General features: G+C 29.6%; 1 protein-coding gene across 4 annotated transcripts in view; it reads right to left on the bottom strand.

Moving 5' to 3' along the window:
* Positions 1–7609: 7609 nt before the first annotated feature.
* LOC136973912 (calpain-B-like) overlaps positions 7610–24260 on the bottom strand; it is a 48346-nt gene continuing 31695 nt past the window's right edge. For 2 of the 4 annotated variants that reach the window (XM_067268684.1, XM_067268687.1), the window contains exons 13-20: positions 23808–23846; positions 17533–17671; positions 15546–15604; positions 14413–14481; positions 10890–10968; positions 10515–10628; positions 8027–8085; positions 7610–7952 (exon numbers count right to left, since the gene is read on the bottom strand). In XM_067268684.1, coding sequence (XP_067124785.1) covers positions 7926–7952; positions 8027–8085; positions 10515–10628; positions 10890–10968; positions 14413–14481; positions 15546–15604; positions 17533–17671; positions 23808–23846 — 585 coding nt within the window. In that variant the 3' untranslated portion in view covers positions 7610–7925. Of the gene's footprint in view, positions 7953–8026; positions 8086–10514; positions 10629–10889; positions 10969–14412; positions 14482–15545; positions 15605–17532; positions 17672–23807; positions 23847–24013; positions 24050–24260 lie in introns of all 4 variants that reach the window. The other 2 variants (XM_067268685.1, XM_067268686.1) reach the window with 2 other exon arrangements.

Below are 24260 nucleotides of genomic sequence, written 5' to 3' on the forward strand. Positions count from 1 at the left end.
GATGGTTTAATTTTGATTAAGTAATACAATACACCTATAATAGATTAATAAGTGTTTATTGACATTTCTATCATACATAACAACAGATTAGTAAATGAGAGGTCCAATAAATTTTAAATAAAATAACTTTTCCTTTTAGCAATTTAATTAGCATAAAGCCAATTGCACTAGGAAACAAATTAACAATGTAAACCTTTAAAAAAATGATATCCATTCATCTCCTTCATAGATGGTTTCTATTTTTATGATAAGAGATAGTGTTACTGAATGGAATTGCGAACTTTTCTTGCAGTGAAAGCGAGATTTCGGAGATAAAACTTGCCTGACGGGTCAATAGGTACAACATATCACTATTTGTTTGTCTGAACTGGAGCAAGATTGGGATAAATAGATGAGTTCAACGGCTGTATGTATCTCTAACCTCTACTGCGTAGCGACTACTAATTACACAATTCGTTTGCTGATGTTACATTTTTATCGTGAATATTTACGAGTATCCTAAACAGAAAGTAGTTCCTTGACCTTCTATGAATCTGAAGAAAGCTTTAAATACGTATCTGTGTGTAGCTTACATTGTTTTTCTCACATTTAGTTATTAATTCCCTTTTATTTACTGTTTATAATTTAAAATATTAACTCAGCTATATTTAGAAATTAAATCTAAGTAACTTTGTAGCATTTCACTGTAAACAGAACGGAAAGAGTACACAGTAGATATAGTCCATTACTCCTGATATTTGTTTGGATTTATATATTAAAATTCATTGATAAAAATAGCGATAAATAGAAAAAAAACACCTCGCTATATTTAGATCGAAATGAAATGTATTGCTTATTTAATAGTCACAAGCAGAGAGGCTACTGTTTATTTATCAAAAGAATTAAAATAAAGCAATAGTATTGGGCTATATTTTTGTTCATGGGCTAGATAAAATAATAATTTTGGGTACGAGCAGTTAAAAAATGAATTTCTCTGAAGGCAATGGTAACTAATATCTCATTTTCAAACACTTATCCTTTTATAGATGCAGTGAAAAATAGGCCAAGAATGCATTGATATTCCTAGGATATGTATAAATTGTGTAGAGTAGGCCACATTAAAAGCATTTCGATTTTAAAAAAGTAAACTTCCGTATTAAGACAGGATAACCTGTCACGTTAAAAAGATGGCTATCCCAAATCGTATAAAATTATGGCATAGTTAATACATAAGTTCGGTTTGAAGCGCTTTAAAAAACTAGTACAGAAAACGAATAAAACAATCGACCGTACTACTGTATTTTCGTAACAATAGTAAAACAATTAATGCACCAACAGTTTTCATGAATGGACCACATAATTAAAACGTGGAAGAAAGTTATCATTTAAGCATTTCGGTTTAGTTAAACAGTTAAAAACGATAATTTTATGTGATAAATGATATCGAAACAGGTTAATTACGCTCGTAGAGTGTTTTCCAAAATGAGTTAAATGGTGTGGGCGTTACGACTTTTACTTCAAGGTATGACGCAACACGTCGAATCTTTTTTTCTCTTTTATCCAATTTTGTTTTCTAGTAAACATATTTTTGACTTGTATGCCAAAATGTGATAAGCTTATATAGTTTTAAAGAGAGTTCGTTTATCACACCATCTCTTGGGTTCGCTTGTAATTATGATTCGTGTAGGAAGATGGCTCGCAGAAAATTATATTGACCTAAAACAGATGCATTCGCTAAATATGAATTTCTCTTCCCTGACGCTGTACACTATTCGCAACGTAAACAGGACGTGTTTGTGCATCACCTATCAACGCAAATTAGCTAGAACGTCCTTCGGTATGCAATTCTTTTTGTAAACAAATCGACGAGTAAGATGCAAATTGATTATCTTCCCATTCGCATTCTTCATTTCTTTTTTTTTTTTTCACCCCACAACTGGGGCCATGGACCCGTTTCGGCTTCGAGGACAAATCGACACGTGATCTAGTTAATACTCGATGAATATACAAAAACAACGAATTGATTGATATGATCTACTACTAATGTCTGCTGAAGTGTATGAATAATGTGTTGACTGAATAATATCTTACCCTTTGACTGCGTATGTATGTTTTCTTAAAGTTCGCCGAATATATTTGATTACGTTGGACAATCGTTTGAGAATTAAAGAGGTGTACGAATGTTTGATTTATGACAGGTAGATTCGCGCGGTTTTGTCGTTAAAAAAACGATTAGGGGAACCAATTAGAACTGGTTACCACAAACCGTAATAGCCAGTATAGGCTAAAATATTCACCTCGTGACATTTTCGCGACAAAAATGGATGTTACGTCAGCTACTAGCCATTAGAACGTCATCGCTACCTGCAATCATCAACATCCCAGATGGCAGTTTAGTCAGCCGAGCCTCATGCAGCCACGAAGCTCTGCCTTGGATAACTAAGTGGCTTGTAAGTTGTCTCTGTCAGTTGATGCTCTGAAACATATCCTCGTATTCTACATCCTGCAATAGGTGAGTAACCTTGGTCACTAGCCTCGTATGCTTTTGTAGTGGGTGTCTGCAATTTTTTTCTCCAAAAATTATTATTATTTTTTTATTTCCTGTTGTATCATTGGAGTTATTTCTTTCAATACAAAATACCTTAGAAATTTAGCACACCTGGTTATCGGCAACGCTATCGAAAATATCATTTGTATATTTTGTAAGTTATTATTATTATTATTTTTACACTATATTTGATTAATTTCCTATACTTTTAATTATTTTACACGCATCTTTATAATATTTTAATATTTAATATATATATATTTCTTACGAAAAGTATAAATTTTCTTTACAATCTCGGAGATATTTCTAAAAATACAAAATAGCTAAAAATAGAAAGAGAGGACCTTTAATTTTTACCTCAATTGTGACAGACTAAAATAAATTGCAATTCTTGCCTCAATTAAAGTTCTTGAAAGATTTCTGCCATGCAAAAATCCGGGGGAAAAAGATAAAAAAAAAAAAAAAATTTGTTGGCTGGATGGAAAAATTCTTAAATTCTACATTTTCCTTTGGCAAATACTTTAAAATTGCTCTATATATATATATATTATTTTGGGAAAGTCGATCAAATCTATTTTGAAATTAGTTCAATGATTTAACTTTGTTTATTGATACGATTAAATTCAATTTAAAGTGTGGGTGGGTTACGCCGTTACGACGAGGCGTTAACACGACTACTTTAAAGTACTGACCTTCATTAGCGCGAGGCCACACCTGAAGAGTGTTTAAGATTCCAATTCACTTATATTTTCGAAATTGAAAATCGATCGTAAATATGCCGAGTCTCTTACGCTCCTTAACCGCAAAAAAAGGATCGAATTCCGTAATATTTAATTACACTTTGTAGGTTTACATTTACTTTGTTCGACGTAACAGTTTGCGTTCGGCAAAGATGAAAAAATATTTAACAGTTTGTCATAAATTTTTAGTGTGTTTTACTATACTAGGCAAGTTGTGTAAGGTGGACAGTGTACATAAGGCCGCTGCTTAAAATGATTTATTTGCTAGACAGGATATCCGTTCTACAAGAACCGCCTTCAGCAGAAATATCGTACTAAAGTCAACCATTCATCCAGTTTTGTTTACATTGTCTCACAACAAAGTCGTGTAACATTATCCTTAACACACCCTCTTACTACACGAAAACAGTGTATATATCCTGCCTTATTCTGTAACCAGTTTTACTTGATAGGTATGTGTGTGAGCGTTTAAAATGTTTTATTTTACGTAATAAATAATTCACCCACCTTACGGAATTCTAACCCTTATAAATCCTTTATTGATCTTTCAATTAACGTTTGAAAAAAATACACAAATCAATATAACAATTTTAAAAAATGTCTGCAGAAAACTTTAAAGTATATAATTCCAGTAGCCATTAATACATAAAGTGTTTCGAGTTATCATTTCCTTATTTATTTGTAAGTGTTTCGTAGAATTTCTACTCGTATTGAGTGGTTAACTTCGCAGAATCATTTATATTTTTTAATTAAAACACCGCAATTGCCCATTATATCGTTATTTTAATGAGTGATTTTTTTGTATTGCTTCTAAAAGCGGGTCTGATCTTACGTATGAATCACGAAAATAATCGATGTATTTCTTGTTTATCACTTAAAACCGTATCCTAGAATAAACTCCCAACGAAATTTGTTACATTTTGTATATCATCGTCATTATATTTTTGTGCCAAAAACCTGGTATCCATCTCTGTTGTAATATACTTACGAAACATCAGGAAGAAATTTCAAATTTTGCCAAAATTAATTGGCCCTACTTCCAAACACCTTCACTTCCAACTGTATTATTGTTACAACGCTTCCGGGTTCATATATATATGTGTGTGTGTAAACACGCATAAGTTATATACTACAGCTCGACAAGTTCTTAATTTTCCGTGAAAAAACACAAAAATAAGTTAAATTTAGTGAAAATATTCTACTCCGGATGGATATTTAATAGCCCATAAATGCTTTTAACACGTGCATTTAATGTTTTAATGCGAGAATAATAAAAATTAATGTTTTATTTTTAAGTAGAAAGGAAAAGGGGGAGGAGAAGGGAAAGAAAAAGCGAAAGCGCGACCCACCGAATTACGTGTAAATTTTGCAATGCGGATCGCAAAGGAAAATAATTGAGTGTCCCAGGAATATGGTATTCGTAAGCAAAGCGTCAAACAGTCGCGCCAGTTTGGCCAGACGCCAACTGTGAATGGGAGGGTTGGTATGAATGGGATAAGCAAAGCCACACTTCTTGGCTTGGATCGACCATAGGCGCCACTTGGCTGGTCACGTGACCATCGTGGCGTCAATGTCAGTCTGGATGGCTGATCGTGACCTCACGTCTTAGCACGATACCTGCACCATTTGGACGGAAGAGAGGAGAGTGAGCTAGGGAAATTCAGGCCATTTGGACGATTTCCATGCAAATGGCTGCCTCCTCTCTAATTGGCCTCATAGAGATTGCGTTACTATTTTTATATATTATATTTATCTATCCGTTATCGGAATTTTGATATCTGTAATTGAAGAAATTACGGTTAAGACAGCGGCATTATTCTTTTTCAAAAAATTCATTTTCGTGATATACAACTTCCCGCTTTTTTAATGCTATCGGATAACGTCGTATTTTGGCATATGCGATCCACACCAGAATATGAACTTTTAAATTATCTTTACAGATAAGCATTTTAAGTTAAGTTCCTACATAAACATGTAACAGGATACTAAACGGAAAATGTTAATTTATATGCTCGTATGTAAAATTGATCCGATATCGACGGAGAATTTATGCAATTCTTGTTTAGAATTTCTCCTTTTTCTTTTTTTTACTTTATTTACAGAATTCGCAATGCAGAGGTACATTGTTACCTTCTTCATCCTCGTAGTTATGACGGTCAACCAGACGAGGACGGCTGGCAGGAAACGTAAAGATAAGGATGGAGAAGAACTGAGAAATCAAGACGTGGTATTCATATCGTTTCTGAATAAAGAAGATATTAGAAATCAATCCCTCAAGGATGAAAGCTCTTTCTACGCCGATTTAGAAAATTTTGGTAACATCGAATTGGAAGGAAACAAAGTAACAATAGTGGTTCCAGTCGAAGAAATAAGAAGACGAAAGCGGAAAGGATGCAGAAATAATTGCAGAAAACACAGTAAAACGAATACACAGATGCAAAGCAATCACACGAGAAGGCAGAATACAGATAGTAGTTTATCTTTACTTAAACCTCACGGAAATCCCATAGTAATCATGAAGGCGGAAAAATTCAGGAAAGATTGGTGCCGAACGGAAAGGGTGAAACACAAAATAAGCGAACAAGGTTGCAAATCGAAAATCATCACGAATAACTTCTGTTACGGTCAATGCAATTCTTTCTTCATCCCCCGACAGATAAGGGGAAGAAAAGATCTGAATAACTTTCGTTCGTGTTCGTTTTGCCAACCCTCCAGTTCTAGATGGATTAGTGTAATCCTTCATTGCCCTCAACTTGTGCCACCTTACAGGAAGAAAAGAATATATCGAGTCGATAAGTGCCACTGCAGTACAAAAAACACCACGTAATCGTGATGTAATTATTCATAAGATTTTGTTTTATGTGACATGTTTTAGTGTCAAAAAATTTTGTTATACTACTGTTAATATATATATTGACTCCCCCCCCAACAAGTTATATTTTATAAAACATTTCTGTTGATTCGTGTTGTATAATTGCTTATTCATCGATATTTATTATTGCTTTATCATTTATTATATACAACGATGTCGGGTGATTATTTTATGTATCGATAAGCAGTATTTTTAACTGTAGAAGTTCATATTGATAGAGACAGACACCGCGTTTTGTAAAAGTATATAGGTCTATTACTATTTTTCTAAAATAGAATTAATGTTAATACCGAATTAAACTCAGTAAAATATAATATGCGGGTTTTATAGATGATATATGTATATTATTCATTCCCACATTTTGAAATATTCTCTTTTTTTTACGGGTTGAATATAAAATATATGTCACTGGCGTGACTACAAAATAAAGCTTTTTGTCGTATCCGAGGCTCCGAGCTAAAGTACAATGTGTAACAAGTTCAAAGAAATTATTGTTTTTTTTTTTTTGTAGTTTTTATTTAATTAAGTATGAAAAGTTTAGCAATAAAAGTTGTTGTCACGAATGTTTTCCTGTCTCACTTCCGAGCAGCGCAGAGAAATGGTGAACGGTAGCGGAGGTTCGATAATCTCGCCAATTAATTCCGCCATTGGAGAAATCATAACTGCGATAAGAGAGGAAGCTGAAAGTTTATTTTCATCACTTTAATAAATATTCCAGCGGGGACGTCAACACCATCCCATCTCGCGAAATATCGAAGCGCTTCTAATGGAGTCGGCGCCAAGGAACAAGCAGCGGGGCAGGCATCCTATCGGAAAACAGCACAGACAACCAGACTAGATAGTGGATGATGTATGACAGGAATTGTCATGTGGTTTGGCCGACATGTCACCATTCTACATCACTTAGGTCATCGCTCTGTGGACTACACCCACACCCGCTCGTGGCGGTCAGGTCAAGACTGCTCTGCTCTCTCTCTTTCTCTCTTACAACCGCTTTTTTTGGTATCATTCTTCTCGATCATTATCCGATCTGAGAAATAAATCACGTTTACACTGCGCCATAATGATAATTTAATAGTTACTTCTTTCTGTTTACTATAAAACAGGTAAAATTTCTTATAATCGTTAAACCTAATGTATAGAGATCGTTTACGTCGAAAATGAACACGCTTTCTTTTTTTTTTTAAATTTGTAAACTTTAATACTCTATAATTTATTTATAGTAAATTTTTATACGTTAGATACTTAAATAATTACGATTTTAATTAATAACGTAATTATTAGTTAAAATTTTATTTTAATTTCGATAATTTGATTAAAATTTGGCAGGTGGCGTTGATATATTTATTTACGTTTTTATACTACACGTGGTTGTCATGTGGTCAGCGTTGAAATATTCGAATATTTATTAAAAAATGTTGCAAGTTTGAAAAATTTATTCTGTAAAGAATACGAAAGATAAAAACAAGGTTTGATTTTTATATATTTATTTGATAAATAGATGTTTGAAATTTCACATTTTAAGACACCACAAGTTCAAATTTTTACAATAAATCAACACATAATCTGTTTACACAATACTTTTCTTTGTGAATTATAAACTATTAAACAAAAATAACACGCCGTTTTTATTTAAAATAGAGTTGTTATTTAGCTTTATAAGTATTTCAATATGATAAAAATATTTAAAGTTTATTATTATATTTTTAAAATTTTGCTTAGATTTAAAACAATTTACAATTATGTACAAAATAAATAAAAATTTTGAACGACACTTAGTCTTTATTTAACTGTACATCGTTTTCTCCACCCACTGAAAAAATAATTTCATTTATAATTTTTACATTATTAAGCTCTTCATATTAATTAAAAGAAAAAAGTATTTACCTCATCTAATGTAAATGTTGCTCTTCCCATTTTTAATGGGTCTCTTTCCTTGAAAATTTCTATTAAAATAATAATTTTATTTAATATCTAGTTTTTTATTTTATCAAAACTTATTTAATATTAATAACTAGTGACTTTTAATACGGTCAAATCTCCAATAGCAGCTACCCTTTCACGAACCTTTTTCTTTCGAACAAACTGGCATACAAAATGACCTCCAAATAATGGTCGCCTCCAAACGACGGCCATTATTTAAGCTCTTGTTGGAGGTTCGATCTTATTAGATATTTTTACTTTAATAATAATTCTATTGGCAAAATACTATAAGATAAAATTGTTTTATCCGCTAGACTTACTGTACGTCAATAAAAAATGTTACATTATTATTGTTAAATGTTTTATTGAAGCAAAACAGTTAACTTTATAATATACTGTTGTACTTTTTCTTATTTTCTTTTAAATTAACTTAAATGAAAATTTATAATTATGTTTATTATAACTTCGAAGTTAGTACAAGAAAGTTAATAACTATATTCATCCGTATATCATTTGACATTAAAATAACATTTGAAAGTGTATATTACTTTTAAAATTGTCCTCGAGGTTTAATAATTTTTATGCTTTTTTCAAATGATTTGCATTGATATAAAAATAGACATAATAATGAAGGAATAGTTCTCCAGAAAAAAAAACTCAAACACTAAAATAAAGAAGCATTGTTGTTATAATAAATCTTAAGCCTTAGCATCTGTTAGTCTCATCCCATCTTCCCAATGACTTTCCTTTCTCTCTTTATTCATAGAACATAATTTAAGATTTTCACAGAGTATCTTACATCATCCATTATATACCATAGATATCAGATCCATCAATTTTAATGGCAAATTAATTTTAAAGGACAAAATATTGAAAAGTCTATTTAACATTAAGTGCTTTAACTTATCATTCTTATGGTGCAGTATAATACAGTATAATGCTTTAAACTTAAACTTACAAGTTAATTTAACAGTATTTTTAAAGGTAAGTTTAAACATTATACTTAAATTAAGGTTACCAGATTTCTACAACTGGATTAAAAGACACCTAAAATGATCTAGGCACTAAAACTCAAATAGTTTTAACCTATGATACAATATTCTAGTCTTAGTCATTATGAAGCATAGCACTGAAAAATGAAAATAAAGGACAAATTATTGAAACAAGAAAAGATACAAAGGACAAGGGCAGTTTAGCTAAAATAAAGGATCGTCCTTTGAAATAAAGGACATCTGGCAACCTTGATTATACCGGATAATTGGAATCATAGATTGTTTTTTTAATTAAATATTTTTAAAATGTTTTCTTCTTATTCTAAAGTAAGATTTCTGACATGTTATTTTTTCAACAATTGAAAACTTTATTATTATTTTTCAAAGTATAAAAGTAAACAGTCGAGAACATAAATATGTCTAATCTTTCTCCATATTCATTCATCTGTTTAAACTGCGTCTCTCGAGCACAAAAACAATATCTACAATGTTTAAATTTGTAGTTTTCGTGTATACAAATATAAAAGTTTCATTAATGCAAACATAGATCTAGCTGATAACACAATAAAATTTATTTCTTACATAGATTATATAGAAATCTAAAGTAAATAAGAACAGTATACTAATTATTCATACTTAACTAATAATTAATTACGCTCAGTGGGATTATCCCATCAATCTACATTCCAGGAACAAAATTTAAACTCAAATAACTTTTTGATATGCTAATTCCACCGAGAATTAAACATATGGGAATAATTATAATAATTGTGTAATATTTTATATTGATACAAGTATTTTATACCATGCAAGCATTTAATCAAATAGAAAATATATCATTATTATTATTATATAATAATATAAATAAATCTAAACATAAACCTTCATATCATGGGGATAAAAAATTGTTAATTTGCTTACATAAGAGCTATTCCGTACGGCTGAATTATACTTGATAAAATCTTATTTTTCTTTTTTTATTTATATTAAATACATAATATAAATTTTAAAATATTTATATTATTCATAAAAATGAGGAAGCAGATAAACTGTAAGAATTACAAACATCTTAATTTGCATTTAATAGAGTATAAGGAAGTCATGTACGGGTATATCTTATCAGAAGATTTTCCTATCGCTACGCATCTTTTATCAAAAGCTTTACGTAAAATTGTTTTACATCATTCATTTTTATACGTCGAGAATAATAATAAATTAACATAAAAATGCGTAGTATATCTTAGCTTGACAAACGGATCTATTGTTATTTTTAATTTTAATATCATAGTCAAAATCATCTACCGTCTCCTTAAGATCGTCGGACACATATTTTGTTTTATTACGAAAAAATAGAATTTAAACTAATTTATGTTTAATGTAAATTCATTATAATTATTCAATGACTACAATCATTGTTTGTTATTCATTATTTAAACTGTGTAAAACAATTGAATTCTTACCTATCATTGTCTTCAATTTAACGGCACACATAACGAAATCGTCAAATGTAATTTTCCCTTTCTTTCCGTATCTCAAAACCAGTGCTTGAAGAATGTGAAAATTAAGGCGATAACCTAGAAGAATAAAGGGAGTGCTTATAGGTAATTTATCATAAAAATTACTATTAATGTTTACTTGACACAATCATGTGTAAAAATTAAAATTTAGGAATTAAAATGTAAAATACAATGCTATGATATAATTAATAAAAGGCGAGTATAGTTTAAGTTCGTAGAACTTTTTTTTATTATTATCTCAAATTACGTATCTTACTCACACCATTATGAAAACAGTAGAATGATGTTTTATCTGATGAATCGTGAAATAAACCTTACCTGCTGAATTAAGTGCCGCTCTCAGTTCCATTGTATTCAGCGATCCGCTGAAATCTTTGTCGTATAATTTGAATACATTCTGAAAGATATTATATTAATTCTAGATTAAATCTTATCCAAAACAGAATTTAATTAATATAAAATGACTTTTGTTTGCCTCTATTGATTACTGTATATATATATTGTTTTTTATGCTCGGTGGCGACTCGACGGTAACTTGCACCGAAGCAAGTTAGAGAACGCTTCTAGAACTGGCACTCTCGTATGAACTATTCATTATATTCAGCTTATTATTTTTACTTTTTTATTCTTTTGAACAAATACTGACTGCTCATTTTGCTGCTCGAGGCAGTCGTCTCATCACCACACATTAAGTTGGTCCTGTTTATGCTATTTATAATATAAAATAGCTTTAAAAAATTCTGATTGTTTGGATCAATTACTCATTATCTGGCAGTTTTATAATATGTTTCTTTAATAACTTCATATTAAAATGAGAAAATATTTCATATAAAGAGTGTTATTTTCAAACAGAGCTGCTAGGTTCCAATTTATGATGCTGTAGGATTCATCGCCCTACTACATATGATAGAAATAATTTCATGATATTTGGATAACAAAATCAAATGTATTTTAATTAAAATGTATCAAAAATTATAAAAGTTGTGATAATTTATTGGATTAATGACCCTTCTGGGTCTCTTATAGCCTAACAATTTGTAAACACCACCTCGGCAGCCCTACTCGAACATTTTTAAAACGACGCCGGTTCCATCTTTAGAAGCCTCTGACATTACGTTAATAATTTTTAAAAAAATCTATTAAAAAATATAGATTTTATGTGTATATAAACCTTAATATCTCCTCAGATATGTGAGAAACTGTTATGTGGGTCTACAAAAAAAATTAAGTTCATCTGTTAGGTCAATAGGTTAACAGGCTTCTCATAAATTAGAAAATATTAAAATAAAAATAAAAAAAAACTATATGATGTATTTAATAATAATTGCATACTGTTTTGATGAATATCTTTTTAAGTAGAAGAATATTAATATTGAAATTTAGAACGTTACATTAACATATTTTCTAATTTTACATATTTTTCTTGTATCGGATGTGGTCGGAATTCATGCAGTAGCAAGGATCAAATTAAACGCAGCTGTTCGAGTTTTGATACAATTTTTCATACAGACATTATCAAATTTTAAATTAGTTTTCACGAATAAAAAAAAAATTTTTGAAAGCGCGAAAGGCATTAATCTAATGTAAATTTATGTATATTAAAGTCTAATTTTTTATTTATATATTAAATAAATTCAGACATTTAGGAGCCGTTTTTGAACTTTGTTTAGTTTGTCTTTAACTCTTATAATTATATATAGAAAGAGATTTGTAGTGAATATTCAATTAATTAAAGAACTAAATTGTGGATAGATTAGGAATAATTGACAGATTAATTATATACGAATGGTACGACTTATCAATAGGTAAATCAGGATACAGTTCAATACTAATATGTTATAATCAGTAGCAGCGCTAGAACTGATATTAAGGAGGATCTGCGTTAGAATATGCAACCCTATATTCACCTCGGTACCGTCGTGGACGTAGCCACTAGTGTCGCGAAAAAGAAAAAAGAGTTTTAACTAATTAAATTAGTAAGCTCTTAGGTATTGTTTATACACAAGTATAAGTGTATTTTCACATTCGGATCGTTTTCCTGTACTTATTTGATTTATTTTTCTTAATTCATTTATAAGGCCAAGAGCCTAGGCCCCCAGGTTCCCCGTTACATCACCGGTTTCAGTTTTTTGTTTGGTTAGATTTATGATCTTGTTTATTTAATCATAAATTTGATTTTTTTTATTTATGTAATGATGTGCCAGCTACAAAATAATGATTTTTTTGTTGTTATTCAATTTATTTTTATATTCGTTTTGATTTATAATTCGGTAATTATAACTTAGTAGTAAACTACGTAACGACTTTCTGTAACGTCTCGGTTATACATTGGAAATATTATTATAAAAACTAAATATAAAGCAGCTGAAAAATACAAAATTAAAACTTTACATTTTGTTTTTGATAGTAAAGGAGACAAAGATGAAGAAAATAGAGTTAAATAATGTTACTAAATACAAGTTTAGACTCCTACATGTCTGAATTTATTTATTGAAGATGAACAGAACTATGGAATCACTTTGTTCTGTTCAAAAATAATATTTCGGAGTTAAATTTAGCATTACCAAAATGATTTAGTAGAAAACTTTTTATTAAATTTACATAAATATAACACTTATATAAATGTATACGCTGACTCCAGTCATCTGTTCGACGTTTCTAGCAGACATAGCAAACAAAATACTTGTTTTAAAGTTATTTATTTTTGTTTCTCAAATGACTTTCTTAAGGAAGTTCACTCACTCAGCTGAGTTTCTTTTTTGATACAAAAAATTTGCCATTTGAAAAACATTATAAAGTATTTTTTTTTTTAAATGTGTTGACAAATGAGTCTGCTTTATGTGAGTGCATTTATTTTAACTATAATTTTTTATACTAATTTTATAAATTTAATTTGTATGAATTAGTAAAAGCTTATTTTGATATTAATCTGATATTTCCAGCTGTTTTTATTGATCTTCTCCCCAGAAAAAAGACCAAATACATTAGAAAAGAACAGAAGCCGAAGCCTAAACGTATTCTGAAACAAGTTATTTGAGAGAACAGCAAGCAATCAAGTACTTTGAATATTAATGTTTTAGAATAAATATTTAAATGTGCATACTAGACTTTTAAGAAGTAAGTAAATGAAAAAATATGTATTTTTTATGTTTTTCTATATAATTTGTAAATGAACTATACAATTAACAAAAAATATACGTAGAAAAAATACCAAGCAATACTAATAAATTGTTTAAAAACTAGATATATGTTATAATATGTAAAAGGATTTATGGTATCCTCTCTGTATGTTCTTTACTTTCCTAGCTTTTCGTTCGGAGTCCAAATCTAATAAAGCTTTTCATGCTGCCGATAGTGTGTTACAGTCTTTGTAATTGATAGATATTGCTCTATAAATGTGCCATGCCTCTGTATATTTCATGTGCTGTCTTCTCTGTCCTTTCTGGAATATTTGAATAATTGGTATGACGCACACAGTATTCTATGTACAAATTATATATGTTTTGAGACATTTTGAGTTATCTCACAATGTTGCGGCACCATTTACTGCCTATTCCTTTACTAAAGAAACCTTCTTGTGAAATATGATGTCATTCTGGTAATTAGTTCCTTAGTTATATCTTTTAGAAACGTGAACTTTAATTACACGAACACCCTCTATTTTTATATTTGGATAGAAACATTGTTGCATTCCTGTTTAAACACATTGGATCTTGGATACTAAATCTTGTCAGATTTATATATATGCATATTTTTAATTTTTCGAAAGAAACCAAAAAAGAAAAAGAATAATCAAAATCATTTTGAATTACCGAGTACTTAAAATTAAATTTATACAAACCTTCCACATGCGAATATCAAGCCAAAGATTCCTAAATTCATCTAATCCTAATTTTCCAGTCCTGTCTACCTGTTTATTAATGTTAAGGAAAGATATTCAAATAAAATGGTACTATAATTAAATTACAATAACTCTTAAATTTGCAAAATAAAAAGGCAATAAAATCAAAAATCAGATTTTAACCGCTTTAATATTTCATGGCTTAAAAATGGAGATTATATTGAGCAGTTCTGTTTATACAAAACATAATTTGCTATTATAATTAGTTTAGAAAATATGTTTATTTTTAACAGTTTCTTTCATTTAATACTTATTTCTTTAACTAATTTCCATTAATGACTAATGAATTACCATTTTCTGGTATTACATACACATCAGAAGACTACGATAGGATTATTTTAATTTTTAAAAAGTCGTGTTTTTATTCAACATTTTTATCTTACACAATAATAGATCGGTTAATGTTACCTACGGTTCCAAAATGGTGGCTCGTCTCTGATTCCAGCAAATAGAAGAAAGGAAACGGTGGGGACGCACGTTCTAACCTAACCTAACGTATTCTAATAAATTTCCATAATTATTACCAACAAAATTATTAGAATAGGTTAGGTTAAGTTAGAACGTGCGTCCCCACCGTTTCCTTTCTTCTATTTGCTGGAATCAGAGACGAGTTGCCATTTTGGAACCATAGGTAACATTAACCAACAGATCTTTATTGCAATAAGAGATGATTGCAATTTGATGTAATATTAAAATAAGATCTTTGACACAATTGGATTTTGAATTTATTTATGTTCAAAATTCATGTCTATTCTGTTTTATTGACACTTGATTCTGAAAGAAGTACTTTAAATTAGATTTACGTCCGAGGATCTTCCTCAACAAATGTGAAAATTTGAATTTTCGTGACGTAGAAAGGAAATAAAAGTTTAACGAATTCTCTAACAACAGTTGAAATTTTTTGTTCATTAATTTTTTAACTTCAATCACAAAGACTGAGATTCGTGACTAGAATTAGAAGTTGACGGAAAAAAAAAATGTTAAATTTGTGTTAGAAAACGAAGGGGAAATAATTATTCAAAAAATAAAAATATGTAAATAAATATTTGAAAAATGATTGAGTTAAAGGATACATCCACCATAGCAATCATACTGCGGCATACATCTAGGCTGAAACCATCAAAATCAATTTCTAGATGGGAGGAAAATAAGATTAAATATAAATATGAATACTAGATTAAAGAAAATAAAAACAAATCCTTAATTTAAGTATTTATTTTTTTTTGAATTAAAATGAATATATTCAGCAGCCTTTATTTATTTTTAATAAAAAAAAAATGAGTTATTTTTGTATTATATTCATATTGTATTAATGATTTATCTCATTATTTTTTAAACAGAAATGACCCGTTCGTCGAGAATTCGGCAAATTTAAAACTTTCGACATTACGTACGCAAGGCGTTTCAGAAATTTTTGGCCAAATTTCACAAGTTTATAAAGGAGAAAACCTGAATAAAAAACTCGAGGACTGCTTTTTGATCTGAAACGTAATTAACAAGTTATTAAGCGTCAAAGTGTAGCGACACTATTTTTGGTTTTAAATCTAACATATATACCGTATCAGTAATTAAATTCACTTACTAATTACAGATTTATTCGGATTTTCCCCTCTATAAGCCTGCGAAGTTTGGTCAAACATTTCTGAAACATCCTATATGAAAGCAATCTACACATCAACTAGAAGAATTTAAATTTGCATCAAATTATACTCTTCTGCTTTCAAGGTGAGCTCCTGCATATACATGTTAAGCAAGAAGTTTGGTTTTGATCAGACTTTTTCCATAATAGTCAAGAGTAATGTAATTACTAAATGTAATACAAAATTACCTTCTGATCACTTACCTTCAGTCCATATTGCATTGTATTTATTATATTAATTGAAGAAGTTATAATCCACAAATTAATCCGACAATATTATTTGATTATTATTATAATTGGGGCTTGGTTGTTTCGTACAAAAATCATTGATAAGACAGTTTAAATATAACAAACCTTTGACTAATTTTAATGGTATAAAAATATAGATAATTAAATTTTTGTAACTTGCTGTAATTAATGTTATATTATATAGTTTGTACAATTCTGAAACAGAAAGACGTGCGTGTTAGGAGATTTGGGGGTGGGTTTTCAGTTATGGTGTGGGGCACTATCTGGAGCGACAATCATTCCAAATTTACAGAATTTGTACGCAATATTAACTTTGCAAAATATATTGGCATGTCCAAGAAAGGTCGTCTACCAATCTTTGCAGTTCGGCTGCCGGACAAGAGCAGAAATATATTCACATATGGTGGAGCTCCCTGCTATGTCTCTAAAAAGACCATAAAATGGTTTCCCAAAAAATGGCATCAAACAGCTTCCATGGCAAGTCAGTCTCCGGATATGAATCCCACTGAGCACATCTGGGCCATGTTTGATTGAACAGTAAGAATACATTTCGGAACACCGGTTTTCTATGGAGAACTACGCAGCAAATCCCACAAGATAAAATTGCTAAATTTGTTAATTTTATGCCAGAACGGGCAAAGCACTACATTTGACCAAATAATGATACAAATTCAAGCGGAAAATGTGAAATAAAAGAATTAAAAAAATAAAAATGTTAAAAGTAAATAGATATCATTCATTTTAGCAGAAGAAAGTCAGTTGTTTAATTCATTAATCATAGAAATACTGATATTATTTATGAAGAATTTAACTTCACGAATGATATTGGGTCAGGCACCTCAAAAATAATTCATTCCCCAGAACGTCAGACTGATGTCTTTTACAACATCAGCCATTTAATAGCCTTGTTGAAGCATACGTGTTTTTAAATATAAAATTTAGTAAATTGCGGTTTTCCAGAGTTTAAACTCGGTAATTTATGGCATTATTTATGCTAAGGAATTTTAACTTTCTTACATAAGTGAAGTTTACTTAAAAATTAATGAATAATTCCTTAAATTATGTATTCTCGAAAAGCACAGTTTCCGAGTTTACATTCAATAATTTACTTATTAATTCTTAATGCGAATAATTTAAAATTACGAGTCTTAAATTTCTAAACTTAAATTTACCTTTCTTAAAGGCGTAATTTAATATTTCCTGCAATTCGTTGCAATCTATTTCCATATCTTCTCCTGCCAATTTTGAAAATATATCTTTAAGTTGTCGATCTCTATTTCTTTCTTCTTCTGATTCTTCATCCACTTTAACCTATAAAATATCATAAACATGATAATAATAATAATAAATTTAAGAAAGAATTTAGCATAAATTTAAATGCTTTTCTTATGCACGGAATAAACTCCATGCAAAGTTAAAAAGTATCACTCGACGATGACGTATTTTATACGACGATATAATTTTTTCATTGAAAATAAATGTATCGAGAACGTAGATGTCGAGATTACGTATTAGTTTGTAGAAAATAAAACAAAAAGCATTTTAAAAAATTAAAATTTAGCAGCTTTGTAAAAAAGCAAATGAAATTTTATAATTAGAATTATATATTTTTTAACATAGAAGCACAGTATATGCATTTTTGTTGCTGCTAAATATACATTTTGTTAATAAGCATCGAGGATAAAAATTATTTATTATATATACGTTACTGTACTTTTGTAAATTTACATCAGAACCAAATCGAGGAGGATAGAAAAATATTAACAATTTATACAGAGAAGGTGTGTAGTCATTATGTCAGTTGTAATAGGGCCAGAGTTTTTTGAAAACTCCACTATTGGGTTATGGAGTATGTGAGAGTATAAAACGTGAGAATGAGTCGATGCGTAGAACTTCGCCGATTTCTTCGAAGGGACAAATTTAGAACAAGCGTGCTTGATAGAGCAGACGCTTAGCAGGGGGAATCCACCGATCTCAGTAGGGACTAGACAAAGACAACTATCCAAATTAACAAGATAACCCTTTAATTTTCCCGAGAACATACAGTACTTCTAGGAAAAATTATCACAGGAACGTACGGAGCCCGACAGAGGAAACAACTCGGTACAACAAATTTGGCTTAACGAGTTACTTTGACATTAGTGTTAACATTTTTTCGAATCACCCTATATTACAAATTTCAATCTTCTACTAGATACGTACTTCTTAATTCCAGAGCTTTTAAGTTTTTAGTTCATATTTGGGGATAGAAACATTGGATCTTTAATTGTAATAAAATTTAATCCTCTAAAATGAATACAATTTTAAAACTGCATTTTTAAATAGAGTTCGAAGTAGACGGCTTTATTTAAAGATAGCGTTTTAAAGTTTTTCATTTTATTCTTTCAAATAATTTTTAGGAGTTCGAAACATTAAGTTCGGATACAAATACTTTTCACAATTTTAACCGAAGTGAAAGTTTTAATGGATAATATGTCGTATTCTTCTCTTTTAAAAGAAGAAGAAAACTTTTATAGGAGTAAGTGGTCGTTTGTCATAAATTTGTTTCTATATATGATAAAAGTATTTCAAGTGTTCATACCAGATGTAACTGGAATTTCTCTAATTTTTTAAGAATAAGAGAATCTGTTCATATAAATAAGTTTTTTAGATAAAGATAAGTATTTTTAAACATCTCAACCCACTTGGTTGTAATGTGTTTATCTAAAATATTACTAAGAAGAGTTCAATAGCTTACTAAAGCTGTTACGAATAGTTCAAAATATCATTTAATCATCGATTAGAGTAGATTATAAAATATTAACGAATTATGAAGCAAAATAGGACATATAAAAATTGACTTTTTCCATAGAAAATTTCATTTAAATATACCAAACCTTATGTGCGTTAATAATTAAATGATGCGGCCTGACTCTTACTAGATTACAATATGGTTAATTATTAAGATACAAATCAATTTGAGCTAGAATTTAATCATTTGTTTCTAATGATTAAATTTTACACAAGATGAAAACTCAATCACTTACCTGTACTTCAAATTCTTTATTCTTTATTGTTACAACTATAGGCAAAGCCTTAATGGCTTAATTTTTTCTTTTAATTCTTTCTATCATATGGTGTCTAAGAGGGCATTTTTAGCAAGGTCATTATGGGTTTGGCCAGCCCACAATTGGGCAGCTGAGTAATGAGGGATGGGGACCAACATATTCTTAAGTTTCAGATAAAATATAATTAAAGGTTAATGTTACCTATGGTTCCAAAATGGTGGCTTGTCTCTGATTCCAGCAAACAGAAGAAAGGAAACAGTGGGGACACGTTCTAACCTAACCTAACCTATTCTAATAATTTAGTTGGTAATAATTATGGTAATTTATTAGAATAGGTTAGGTTAGGTTAGAACGTGTCCCCACTGTTTCCTTTCTTCTGTTTGCTGGAATCAGAGACGAGCCGCCATTTTGGAACCATAGGTAACATTAACCTAATTAAATCTAGTTTTGTTTACATACCTCCTACTTCATTAAAACAAGTATTTTAATTATACTGTATATTGTTATTTCTGTTATTAATCTTATAGTATTATTTATTATTTAACTATTAAATAAATTAAAAGGGATATTGTAACACTTTTGATTAAATAATAATAAAAGTGAATATAATAGTCAATTTTTACTACTTCTTATTGATTCAATTTAATTTAAATTCAAGAATGGATAAGTATTAATTCCATTATAAACTTTCTAGAATCAATTTCTTAAGTCAATAAATTAAAAAGAACTTTCAGTTATAAGAAACAGTCAAAATTATTTTAATTGCCACTTAAATGTTTCTGAAACAAATTTAATTCTTTCCCAGAAGCAAATAACATAAAAAGTTCCGATGAAGTCACGTAACGTTCAAAATAATTATTTAATAATGATATTTAAAATACGATTTTAAAATATTTTCTTAAGATTGTACAATTTATAAATATTTTTGTTATGGGAAAACAATCGTATTGGTTTTAATAGAATAAAGTTTGAATGGAATAATATTATCTTGAGGAAACCGTGTTTTATGTTTTCTTTCTTGTGTAGACACAATGCAGTGACAGTTGATTTAAAACACTGGGCAAATTTTCATCCTTTATTCAGTTGGAACGCTTTTTACATTGCACGTTTCGGGCCGATGCCTCTCTTTGGCCAACTTAAAATTGTCTGTACGTGTTACAAATACATGTGTACAAACAGCACAGCATTTGTTCCCTCACAGGTTTCCTCAAGATAAAATTAAATTGTTAATATAGAAACGGCAAATATCATCATTGGAGAGAAGAACATGGTTCAACATCAAGATAACGGATACCAAGAAAAGATAAAAGATTCATGCTGTTGGACTACTCGTATTCTGTCTAAACTTTTTCGAGTGAGGTGTGGTCCATTTTTAATGGTATACAAGATCTTAACACTCGGGACGTAACAACCCTCAACAAATGCTGTGATGTTTGTACACATGTATTTGTAACACGTACAGACAATTTTAAGTTGGCCGAAGAGGGGCATCGGCCCGAAACGCGCAATGTAAAAAGTGTTCCAACTGAATAAAGGATGAAAATTTGCCCAGTGTTTTAAATCAACTGTCACTGCATTGTGTCTACGCAAGAAAGAAATGGAATAATATTGATAGAACATATAAAATAAATTAAAACTCATTACAATGCATGCGCTTTCACCTAAAAGGTGTAAATAAAAATTAAAGCAATATCACTTGAAAAGCCTTTTAATAAAGATAAAAGTGCTTGCTTTTATTATACTGATTTTTAATTTATTTTTCACATTCTCTCACCATTGCTTTTTATTTAAAATTTTATTCTATTGCATTATATAAGTTGGTATAGTTTGTCTTTATACTATATATTGATTTTCTGGAAAAGAATATATCATAGTTTAATTCCCACTCCTCCAAATGGTTATACTGCATATAAGACAAAACAAGCAAAGAAAAAAAGCATGAAAGGAATACTAATATAACCATATAACAAAATAGAATGCATGCTTTCAGGTTAGGAGAAAACAAAGTATTAAGAGAGAAATGATGATAAAAAATCATGACACATCCTAAATATATAAAGTTCAAAGCATTATAAAATAAATAATTTACCAATTTTATCATTTAAATGAAAAATAATTCAGAATTTTTCAGGATTTCTTGTTCTTTAAAAACATTAAATAAGTCCTAAAGTGTATCATTAGTAGATTTTTTTACCAAAATGTGTTTAACTTTTAATATTAGATTGAACTAAACAAGTATGTCGTGTTTCAAATATCTTTTAACTTTTTAAAATACTTAATTATAATTCAAAATTTATTTATTAACATAACAATATTTGAAAATTTTATTGTCTACAGTTTGTCTACTGAAAAACATTTATAGTAATAATTAATAATTGGTTTTAAAAATAACTTGATGCAGCCTCTATCATGCTGACTTGTCATGTCATTATACTCAATTAAAGTTTATTTTAATGAAATTTAACATCATCAGATTTCATTTTTAATGACATCTTTGTTTAGTCAAAAAATAACAACTGTAAAATAATTTAAAAATTATTATTAACTATTAAAAATTAATGGACAATTATTTATTGTGACATCGTCACCACACCGGGCTGCAATTTTTAATCATCTTTTTATTTTAAAAAAATCCACATGACTTCTGGTCCAGATTGGAAATTGGTATGTAATTAATATAGGGTCTCCAGCCCTTAAGCTTTCCATATCTGCTCTCAGTTTTAGTACAGGTACTCCTCACTTTACGACCTATCTGCTTAACGACCAATCGAGTTTCGACCTGCAATTCGGGGAATCCTCTTTCTCGGCTTGAGTGTTGGTCAGTGGCAAATGGTGACATGCGCACTAAGCGTACTATAATAGGCTTGCACGTACTATAATAGTCTTTTCATGAATAAATTTGAAGTTTGTTGCATAATTTGTTGTATAATTTTACAACAATCTTATATTCCCAGCGCAAGCTCCTCACTTATCGACCAATTCGCTTAATGACGTAGTCGTAGGAACGGAACTCGGTCGTAATGTGAGGAGTACTTGTAGTGTTTTGCCTCTGTATATCATACTTCTCCTGATAACAATTGAGTCATGCCAGTCATCTGTCTAACTTTGTTCTCAAGAAAATTTTGAATTGAATTTATATAATTTTCAGTCCAGACTGGAAGTTTGTGTATAGTTAATAGGGGTCTCTGCTCCTAAGCTTTCCATATATTGCCTCAATTTACATCTATCTAACTCCATTCTCAACAGTAGTGAAGGACAAACAGGCAGATACAGATGGATGACAGTGTGAATGTATAGGTCTGCAGTTTGAAAATTGTGGTCCAATTATATATATATTTGGAATACAAAATGCTTAGATAATCAAGGAAAAACTTTAATTTTTCAAATACTTTCAAATAATTCATCCATATTCATCTGTCAGTCTACTATTGTTCAAATTAATTTATACTGCTATAATTTATTATGATTAGTGCAGATTGGGACATCTTTCCATCTTCACCTCACCTATGATGGATCAGTCCTACATTAAGTGAGTAAAATTATGAATAACATGTAGTTCTTAATATTCTGTGACAGTACGTTAACTAATTAATAATATACCTTCATACAGAAAACATGATTAAACTATAAGGAAATTTGAGAGCAGAAATCTGACTGTAAAAATCTTATTTTAAAATTATTTATATTGATTTTAAGACCCTTCTTCAGATTCTGTTTGTATTATAATGCTAATTAATTGATTTTATTGGTTGAATTTTCTACATAAAGCCACATCTCTTACTATGCTAACAGTTTCTAAATGGAAGATCTGTAAATTAATATAACTTTGACATTGATTTTAGATTACCGTCTCCTACATTATAATTTATGTATTCTTATTAAAAAACAGAACAGTTGAACAAACAGCTGTTAAATATGAAAATGATCTTTTAATTATAAGAATTGTCATTAAAAATTTGGTTAATGTTACCCTAGGTATACAAAATGGCGGCTCGTCTCTGACTCCAGCATACAGAAGCGAGGAAACGGTGGGGGACGCATGTTTTCTAAACCTAACCTATTCTAATAATTATGATAATTTATTAGAATAGGTTAGGTTTAGAAAACATGCGTCCCCACTGTTTCCTCGCTTCTGTATACTGGAGTCAGAGACGAGCCGCCATTTTGTATACCTAGGGTAACATTAACCAAAAATTTAGTTTATTATTTGTCTAAATAATGCATTTTATGTGAAAATCAAATATAAGAGTGATAATGGCTTCCTCACATGTGATGAGTAAATGATTAAAAGTAGAAAAACTGGCATATAAAATTTTATAATGCTTTGAAGTAAAAGAATAAATTTCAATCAGGTTTTTGGATTATAAAAAGTTAGAAAAAAAAATTTCATGCGAGCTTACATAAGGATAACGTCTGTTAATTCTCCTCCTGAATCTGAACTGTAAAAAGGGAAATAAAGAGAAAACAAACCATGCAATTACTTCACTGTCATTAAAAATATATCATGCCTATATAACACTATAAGAAATTTTCTATAAAATATTAAAGCAAGCATTGCTAAATATTTGGAGGAATCAAACGGGGAAAATAAAAATTGTATTTCTACCTCCCCCTTCTCCTGGTCAGTTACAGCTGAAGCATCCTTTAATTAAAAAGTGGAAAAAAAAATTAAATTTTTATGCAATTATGTCTAAAAATATTGGATAAGAAATTAACGTTATTTTTTCATATTTTTGATATTATTTAAGAAATTTACTTAAAATAATGCTTATTGTATTTACAATAGACTATTGATTATTCAAAATTGAGATAAATTCATGGGTGTAGCCAGGAAGGGGCATGGGTGGCCATGG

This window comes from Centruroides vittatus, unplaced genomic scaffold, assembly GCF_030686945.1.
Source record: "Centruroides vittatus isolate TY-2023 unplaced genomic scaffold, ASM3068694v2 contig_3308, whole genome shotgun sequence".
NCBI classification, from domain to species: domain Eukaryota; kingdom Metazoa; phylum Arthropoda; class Arachnida; order Scorpiones; family Buthidae; genus Centruroides; species Centruroides vittatus.